The sequence below is a fragment of the Oncorhynchus keta genome, unplaced genomic scaffold (assembly GCF_023373465.1).
Source record: "Oncorhynchus keta strain PuntledgeMale-10-30-2019 unplaced genomic scaffold, Oket_V2 Un_contig_16796_pilon_pilon, whole genome shotgun sequence".
NCBI classification, from domain to species: Eukaryota; Metazoa; Chordata; class Actinopteri; order Salmoniformes; family Salmonidae; genus Oncorhynchus; species Oncorhynchus keta.
The window spans coordinates 287501-297210 of NW_026280121.1; the positions used below are offsets into that span (position 1 = coordinate 287501).

At 48.2% G+C, this 9710-nt stretch overlaps 1 protein-coding gene across 1 annotated transcript in view; it reads right to left on the reverse strand.

Annotated features, from left to right (window-relative positions):
* Positions 1 to 9314, reverse strand: part of LOC127919499 (low-density lipoprotein receptor-like) — a 22008-nt gene extending 12694 nt beyond the window's left edge. The window contains exon 1 of the mRNA XM_052503148.1: positions 8953 to 9314. Coding sequence (XP_052359108.1) covers positions 8953 to 9031 — 79 coding nt within the window. The 5' untranslated portion in view covers positions 9032 to 9314. The remainder of the gene's footprint in view (positions 1 to 8952) is intronic.
* Between the last annotated feature and the right edge of the window lie 396 nt (positions 9315 to 9710).

The following is a 9710-nucleotide window of genomic DNA, read 5'->3' on the forward strand; positions in this document are numbered from 1 at the left end:
ACGGCCCAGTTTATTTTGGGTTGCTGAGGTCACAACCTCATTGAACTCATCTGACCAATCAAAGTGAAGATGTCTTCAACAAGGAAGTGAGAGCCATCAGGTAAAGCTAGCATGGAGCCTTCAATATTCTGCAAGGTCTCAGTCACTAAATCAGTTTATCTCCCTCCACTGTCAAATTCCACTGTGCCTGAGGCAACAGAGTATGAGTCAGAGCCGGAGGCTGTCTCTTTAAGACAATGGAAGGGGGGAGGAGTCATAATCACACCACCCGCTGCTGATTGGCCCTTGAGGGACATTCCTCGAAATACTCATAACAAGAGCACTAGTGAGAGCAACAGGGGGAGGTGGGGCACAACCGGACACAACACCAGGAATTTTCTAAACTCAAGCTGTCAAATGTTGACACTTGTAGTAGTAACCGCGGCTACACCAGCATGACTCAAGTCGTAAAGTCGCTGTCTATTGGCATGTGATGTCACCAATGCTCACACCTTCCTGTAGAGATGTGGGACTGTAATATCATAAGACGATCTTGTATTGAGAAATGTTGGCCAGACTTGATCAATCAGGGCTTTTCATGGGAAAAAAACGACTGCTGAACCCCTCGCCTCAAATGCTTAATTACACAGGCACTGTAACCGCCAAGACTGTGGCTGTGTTTCCAGTGAACCCAACACACACACAGTCCCACACACACAGACTCACAGTCCCACACACACACACTCACAGTCCCACACACACACACACAGTCCCACACACACACACACAGTCCCACACACACACACAGTCCACACACACACACACACAGTCCCACACACACACTCACAGTCCACACACACACTCACAGTCCCACACACACACACACACACAGTCCCACACACACACACACTCACAGTCCCACACACACACACTCACAGTCCCACACACACACACTCACAGTCCCACACACACACACAGTCACACACACTCACAGTCCCACACACACACTCACAGTCCCACACACACACTCACAGTCCCACACACACACTCACAGTCCCACACACACACTCACAGTCCCACACACACACACACACACACACACAACCAGATGTGGAGGTTCCAGGAATAGTTTCCCCCCCATCCTATTCCAGCTGTTCTTGGAGAGAGTGGTGATACATTTACGAGGCCGGCTGACTGTTAGCTCGACCTGAGACTTATACAGTCTCTCAAGTGAAAACGGAGACGTTACTTGGCCCGACACGCACTCTGCCTCGCTCTCTCTTTCCATGATCCTCTCTGTCTCCCCTCCCCCTTCTCTCTCTCTGTCTCTCCCCTCTCCTCTCATCTCCTCTCTCCCTGTTTGTGTTTTAATGTTCTCTCCTGCTAATCTTCTGTCCCATCATCTACAAATGGATCACAAGCCTCTCAAGCTGCATACTGTGTTCTCTCTACCATTCTCTCTCTAGGTCACAAGACGCTCAACCTCCAGCAGCATAGCCCACTGTACTCACTCAAAAGGCATCTGTGTGTATAGTATGTTAGACTGTACGCCACAACTATGCCTACTATTCTCTCTCTGGGTCACAAATCTCCCTTCCCAAGCATACTGTACTGCACTCTCTCTTTGTAGCCTATACGATTAGATATACATTGTGTAATAGAGGACTTGTACTGCATTCAACTTAGTCTCTAATTGAAATGCAGTGGGTGAGAGTTATTTTCCCAGGATGTTGTAAGTGGTTTATCTTTAAAAAATAAATTAAAAGCCCAGCAGTTCTGAATGGAAACCTCTTTCCATTGACTAGCTTTGAATGTGAGACGTTATCAACGACAGAGGCCAAGTCTAGCTTAAGTTTGAACCCAAAACCATCTGGCTGGAAAGGTTGGGCCACGCCATAGCTATACGTAGCCCTCTCTCCCAGTGTGGGCGTGTCGTGACGTCAGAGTGTATTTGTGTGCGTGTCGTGCGTATCATTGGTCGATAACTAAGCCATGCACTTGGCGTAGTAACCAAGCACAGAAGACGGAGGACGTTTGTTTGTGGCACACTGTTCAGGTTACAGTTAATTATTATTAAACAAACATAATCATAAAATAGAAGTTTGGTTCCTGTCTACTTAACTTCCTTATGGGCCCACTTAATGCAGTCCGCCTACTGTCTGTACGGTTACTGTATGTGCAGTGAGTCACCATATGGGCATTTAATTTATCTTTGAGGTTGTGACTAAACTAAATCAAGATAACAAATATGGGGTGATTTCTCTGACGCGTTTCCTTGAGGGATAATAGTTGTATTGTATTGTATTGTATTGTATTGGTTTTCTTCACAATTACTCCAGAAAATAATTGTCTTGGGGAATTTACTTCAGACAATGTGAGTGGGAAAATCCTGTTGTATTTCGAGTTTAACGTTACTTTAACACATCTACACAGTTCTACCAGCAGGGTACTTTTCATTAGTTACAACAGATCACATTCAAACTAGCTCTGCATGCAGCCTGTAAACTATTGCATAATAATCTCAGATTCTAAGAACCAAAAAGCCATTATAAGCAACCTTCCTTCTGTCTGTCTGTCTGTCTGTCTGTCTGTCTGTCTGTCTGTCTGTCTGTCTGTCTGTCTGTCTGTCTGTCTGTCTGTCTGTCTGTCTGTCTGTCTCTCTGCCTGCCCGCCCGCCCGCGTGTCTGTCTCTCTGCCTGCCCGCCCGCCCGCGTGTCTGTCTCTCTGCCTGCCCGCCCGCCCGCGTGTCTGTCTCTCTGCCTGCCCGCCCGCCCGCGTGTCTGTCTCTCTGCCTGCCCGCCTGTCTGTCTCTCTGCCTGCCCGCCCGCCCGCGTGTCTGTCTCTCTGCCTGCCCGCATGTCTGTCTCTCTGCCTGCCCGCATGTCTGTCTCTCTGCCTGCCCGCATGTCTGTCTCTCTGCCTGCCCGCATGTCTGTCTCTCTGCCTGCCCGCATGTCTGTCTCTCTGCCTGCCCGCATGTCTGTCTCTCTGCCCGCCCGCATGTCTGTCTCTCTGCCTGCCCGCATGTCTGTCTCTCTGCCTGCCCGCATGTCTGTCTCTCTGCCTGCCCGCGTGTCTGTCTCTCTGCCTGCCCGCCCGCCCGCATGTCTGTCTCTCTGCCTGCCTGCCCGCCCGCCCGCATGTCTGTCTCTCTGCCTGCCCGCATGTCTGTCTCTCTGCCTGCCCGCATGTCTATCTCTCTGCCTGCCCGCCCGCCCGCGTGTCTGTCTCTCTGCCTGCCCGCCCGCCCGCATGTCTGTCTCTCTGCCTGCCTGCCTGCCCGCCCGCATGTCTGTCTCTCTGCCTGCCTGCCTGCCCGCCCGCATGTCTGTCTCTCTGCCTGCCTGCCTGCCCGCCCGCCCGCATGTCTGTCTCTCTGCCTGCCTGCCTGCCCGCCCGCCCCCATGTCTGTCTCTCTGCCTGCCCGCCCGCCGCCCGCATGTCTGTCTCTCTGCCTGCCCGCCCGCATGTCTGTCTCTCTGCCTGCCTGCCTGCCCGCCCGCCCGCCCGCATGTCTGTCTCTCTGCCTGCCCGCATGTCTGTCTCTCTGCCTGCCCGCATGTCTGTCTCTCTGCCTGCCCGCCTGCCCCGTGTCTGTCTCTCTGCCTGCCTGCCTCTGCCCGCCTGCCCGCCTGTCCTCTGCCTGCCCGCCTGCCCGCGTGTCTGTCTCTCTGCCTGCCCACCTGCCCGCCTGCCCGCGTGTCTGTCTCTCTGCCTGCCTGCCCGCATGTCTGTCTTGCTAATGGAATTACCGGCAAGTCACCTGATTTGCATTCTCCTTCCTATGCCTGATGCCATCCCCACACAATTTGACCCACGGGGGAGGAGAGGCAGACACAAATAGACAGAGCGAGGCAGAGACAAATAGACAGAGCGAGGCAGAGACAAATAGACAGAGCGAGGCAGAGACAAATAGACAGAGCGAGGCAGAGACAAATAGACAGAGCGAGGCAGACACAAATAGACAGAGCGAGGCAGAGACAAATAGACAGAGCGAGGCAGAGACAAATAGACAGAGCGAGGCAGAGACAAATAGACAGAGCGAGGCAGAGACAAATAGACAGAGCGAGGCAGAGACTAGTGATGAGGGGGTTGACTCATAACCCGCAGGCCCACAGTTATATCCGCGGGGCGGACGGGTTCAGGGTCATTAAATATTGGCGGATGTGTGTGGCAGGCAGGTTAAATAAAGAGAAACAATAGCTTCAAAATATCCATCAATGTATAATTCTAGTGCAATTTCTATCAACAGGCTTCTTGGGCTTCTTATTTTATTATTGTAGGCTATCTGGCATTAGTGCAGAAGACTAAGCTTTCGGGCCTAGCTGCACTCCAAATAGCCTACACAGCCAATCGCCAAATGCTTTCGGGAAACAGGCAGAAAAAGTTAAGGACATGGTTGAAATTTCATTCAATAAGACAAAAGCTGCAAAAGGAGAGTTGAAAATAAAGAGAAGGGAGGGCCTGTATGTAGCCTCGTTACTGTTATAGCCTCACTACTGTATATAGCCTCGCTACTGTATATAGCCTCGCTATATACAAATACACTTTGATTTGATTTGAACCACATGAGATTTCAGTTGGGCTTCGATGCACATTTTATCAGAAACACGTTGGGCTCCGGTCGTTTTCACAGCTTTCTTTTTCCTTACAACTGGTCAAACTGATGTAAAAAAATCTTCTGCCGTCTTTGACTGTAGCCTATAGGGCATTTTCTATATGTGTGGGTTGGGTGTGGGCCTCAGAATTACAATGGATCTGGCGGTTGTGGATGGCTTATTAGCAATTGCGGGCAGGTGTTGGTGAATAAACAGCTGACCCGCGCACCTTTAGCAGAGACACACAGCTGACCACAGCTGCCATCCGGACAGGGCCTTAATGTAGTTAGGTGCTTGTTGGATGCGGCCAATTTCCTGTAAGGACCTATCCACTGCTGCCGGCTCACTGTGAAATACAGGAAGCCCTATTGGCAGACAGACAGTGCTCACTTCTTGTAATGTACGCCTACCGTCTTCAAAAGGTTAGCATCATGACCAAGTTACACCATGACCTGAATAGACCTTCATATGGCTGCCTACATCACGTTGATCTAGCCGTGCTGCTGAGCGAGGAGAGGCGGAGCGAGAGAGATAAAAGAGAGAGAGAAAAAGAGAGAGTGAGAAACATTTTATAGAGAGAGTCCCCACCTCCCAATCTCCATCAGGTTCTATGAATAAACACTGCCTGCCTGCTTGATGACAACTTGACCATGTAAGGTCCTTCAACACTGATTTTGCTGCGGATGGAAGAGAAAGAACGTGCTCACTAAACACCAGCCCCTAGTCTGCAATGGACTTTCCAATAGCCCCAAATGTCCTCCATGTAACCTGTTATATATTTGAACTGGAAAGCTGCAGCCTGTCTGGTGTTCAACCTTCTCAAGTTCTCCCATGTCATCCCTTCTCCTCCGCACACTCTACACTGGCTTCCAGTCCACTACACACTGGCTTCCAGTCCACTCCACACTGGCTTCCAGTCCACTCCACTCCACACTGGCTTCCAGTCCACCCCACTCCACACTGGCTTCCAGTCCACTCCACTCCACACTGGCTTCCAGTCCACTCCACTCCACACTGGCTTCCAGTCCACCCCACTCCACACTGGCTTCCAGTCCACCCACTCCACACTGGCTTCCAGTCCACCCCACTCCACACTGGCTTCCAGTCCACTCCACTCCACACTGGCTTCCAGTCCACTCCACTCCACACTGGCTTCCAGTCCACTCCACTCCACACTGGCTTCCAGTCCACTCCACTCCACACTGGCTTCCAGTCCACTCCACTCCACACTGGCTTCCAGTCCACTGGCTTCCAGTCCCACTCCACACTGGCTTCCAGTCCACTCCACTCCACACTGGCTTCCAGTCCACTCCACCTCCACACTGGCTTCCAGTCCACCCCACACTGGCTTCCAGTCCACTCCACACTGGCTTCCAGTCCACTCCACACTGGCTTCCAGTCCACTCCACACTGGCTTCCAGTCAACTCCACACTGGCTTCCAGTCAACTCCACACTGGCTTCCAGTCAACGCTCGCATCCACTGCAAGACCATGGTACTTTCCTACGGAGCAGCAAGAGGAACTGCCCCTCCCTACCTTCAGGCTATGCGCAAACCCTACACCCCAACCCGAGTACTCTGTTCTGCCACCTCTGGTCTCTTGGCCCTCCTACCCCTACAGGAGGGCAGCTCCCCCTCCCCTCAGCCCAGTCAAAGCTCTTCTCTGTCCTAACACCCCAATGGTGAAACCATCTTCCCCCTGAAGCTAGGACATCAGAGTCCCTGCCCATCTTCAGAAACCATCTGAAACCCTACCTCTTCAAAGAGTACTTACTAGCTCTGACTTTGCTGATAGCTCCTTTTATTGAGGAAAAACATACTTACTATGACTGAGATTTGTGGTTGTCCCACCAAGCTATCTTAAGATGAATGAATCCAACTGTAAGTCACTCTGGACAAGAGTGTCTGCTAAATTACTGGAATGTCAATGTAAAACTAGAGCTGAAAAGACTATATTATTTAGCAGCAACACCAACCATCTCTGCAGCTTTAGTTGAAGTGTATGAAAGGCTACACTGGATGACAACAGGAGGACAGTCCATATAGGTCAAAGGTGAGGCTAATATTGGAGTCCTCATCAACGCCCTTGTCATTGTGTGTGACAGGCTGTTTCTTTAAGTTAGTTTGCCTATGCATTTCTGCTTGTTTTGGCAAACACACACCCACGGCGAGAAAAGTGTTTGTATGTAAACACAAATCTTGCCAAAGGTCAGGGCTTGGTCTTTCCATAGCCACAGATTAATTTAGAACTAGATGACATGTGCACTGATGGTCATCTGTCAAGATGCTAAACCAACAAACTCAGTCTGTACTAGTTCAGCTAACTGCATTTTTGGTTTAAACTCGTTCATCCAACTGCATTCAGTTTATACTAGTTAATCTAACTGCACTTGGTTTATACTAGTTCATCCAATTCCACTTGGACCTTCATTGTGAGGATATTAAGGGTGTTTTTGCATGATGCCACTGGTGACTGATTGAGAGATCTGGTGTGTTAGGCATCGCATTATGTACATTCTCCTATCAGATGCTCTTGGGGCTGCATGATTCATATGGGGACTATTCTAGAATCTATTCTATTCTAGAACCACTGATGCAACTCTACAGGGATTTTCCCATTATTCGCCATGGTGTCAACTAATACAGCCCCTTGGGGCTCCACACACAGTAACGGCAGACCTACTGTTGGGGCCCCACACATACAGTAACGGCAGACCTACTGTTGGGGGCCACACACACACACACACACACACACACACACACACACACACACACACACACACACACACACACACACACACACACACACACACACACACACACACACACACACACACACACACCAAATGTCAGCAGCAGATTTAATTGCTACATTAATGAATACCTTGAACTATAAACATTGGATGGAAGTTCTAATCTTCAAATCCCCGGGAGCAGGAGTTAGTCTGCATCGCAAATGGTATCGTCCCATAGGGCTCTGGTCAAAAGTAGTGCACTTTAAAGGAAATATGTTGCCATTTGGGATGCAACCTTAAAGATTGAGGGATAACAGTAGAACGGGGTGGCAGAATGGAGCCACAACTAGACTAATACACAACACAATATTAACCTAGAGGCCGGTAAGTTCACCCTTAGCCTACCTACTGAAACCAATAAGGAATTTGCCCCGACTGCTGTTAATGCATTGCAATACAATACAATGTAATACATTGTAATAATGTTAGCAAATAAGTTAATGGACATGTGAGTTGTATGATAGTGTGTTTAGTTCCTACTGTGGGTTGCTGGTTGGGGGCCACAGAAGTAAAGGTGAAGGAAGTTGGTGGGTTTTTATCATATCAAGACATCTAAAGAAGGAAGCAGACTTTGCTTGAGGTGATAAACATATCCTCATAACATGCATCTATTAATACGCCTATTACATTTCATTGTTGATGACAAAAGCTATGATTTGAAATGCCAATTGAGAATGTATTTTGACATTAAGCTACATCTAACCTACAAATGCATAAAATTAGTGATCAAGAAGGTCTGCAACAATCAGAATTTTGCAGCAAAATAGTCTATCCTTCAGGTGTAAAATAAAACCAAGTTCTATTTCCTCCATACATGGCACAGAAGCTGGGCTAAATAACCTCTTGCCACACGGTATAGAAGCTGTGCGAGACGCCCTTTTGCCGCGCCCTTTCTCGTTGACAACCGTCTTTTTCCTCCAACACGTCAAGCCCACAGGTAAAACCAGACAGCTTTGACATATCGGATGTGACGAGCCTATTTCTCATTCGGATTGGCTCGCGGCTACATACTATTTGAAGAACAGCCAATCGATTTCCCGAGCGTGGCTTCCGTTCATACGGACGAAATAGATACATTTGAACTTTTATAGATCAACATATTGTCAACGAAAATTATAGGTTAAGTTCATCTTTAATCGGCTTTGAAAAGGAAAATGTCTTGAAAAGCTGTTAGCGCTCTCAATGACAAGAACATGCCCCCTTCCTGCGCACTAAACCCACTATTACAAGTTCAGCCTAGGACACGAGGGTATAAACATTGGTTTAATTGAACATTCGACTGGTATTGTAAGCACCAAAACAGAAATTAATTCAGAAAATGTCAATTTAGCCATTTATTCTATGTGAGCAGCACAGTTGCATGTACAATTCCATGTCAGACATAAAATAAAAATATCACTGAAATATAGGCAATTGACAACTATGTCATGTTATAAGTCATTTAAAGATGTCAAATTCCATGTCAGATCGTTTAGACCAGAGAATCCCAAGGGCAAAACCCGCTCTGCACTCAGCCGGAGTCAGACCCAAAAATACGCATCATAAGCATCTTGCATGATACAATTGACTTCACATCCTTACCTGTAGGAGCAAAACAGTGGGAGAGCAACACCAGGCAACATGCTGTCAGCCCGGTGATTCCCACACGAGTCGGTAGCATCTTTTCTCCTTTGGGCTTCCACGCAATTCGAAGTGTTTCTTCTTGGTCTAATATCGACCACCCGGCACGCAAAATGTTTGACAGCTAGCCTACTGAACAGCACTAGTTCAACTCAACTGAGGAGATGCTTCTATATATTTGTGGATGTTGCAGTCACAGCTAAAACAAACTGGGATAAACGAATGACTGTTGTTTGGGTATATAGAGAAGATTTACTGTGCGCCTGTGTCTAGGTCTAGTGCCAGGGAGAAATATTAGATTTTTTGAGCCACTTCTGACTATTTCTATGTGGTCCTACATGTGGGCGGGATCAGCAGAGTGGTGTGATATTTTAAATTCGACATCAGCACCGCAGGGGTGGAGCTACAGCAGTCACTGACAGAGAGGAAGAGAAAGAAAGAGTCACCCAACCACAATGTTACTGTTATCATTATCTGCCTGGGCTGGCTTCCCTGTCTTGCCTAGCTTGGCCCCACCTTCAATTTCAATGTAAGGGCTTTATTGTCATGGGAAATATATGTTAACATTGCCAAAGCAAGTGAAGTAGATAAAAGTGAAATAAACTCAACTCAACAAAAAAAGAAACGTCCCTTTTTCAGGACCCTGTTTTTCAAAATAATTTGTAAAAATCCAAATAACTTCACAGATCTTTATTGTAGCTCGGGGCGGCAGGTAGCCT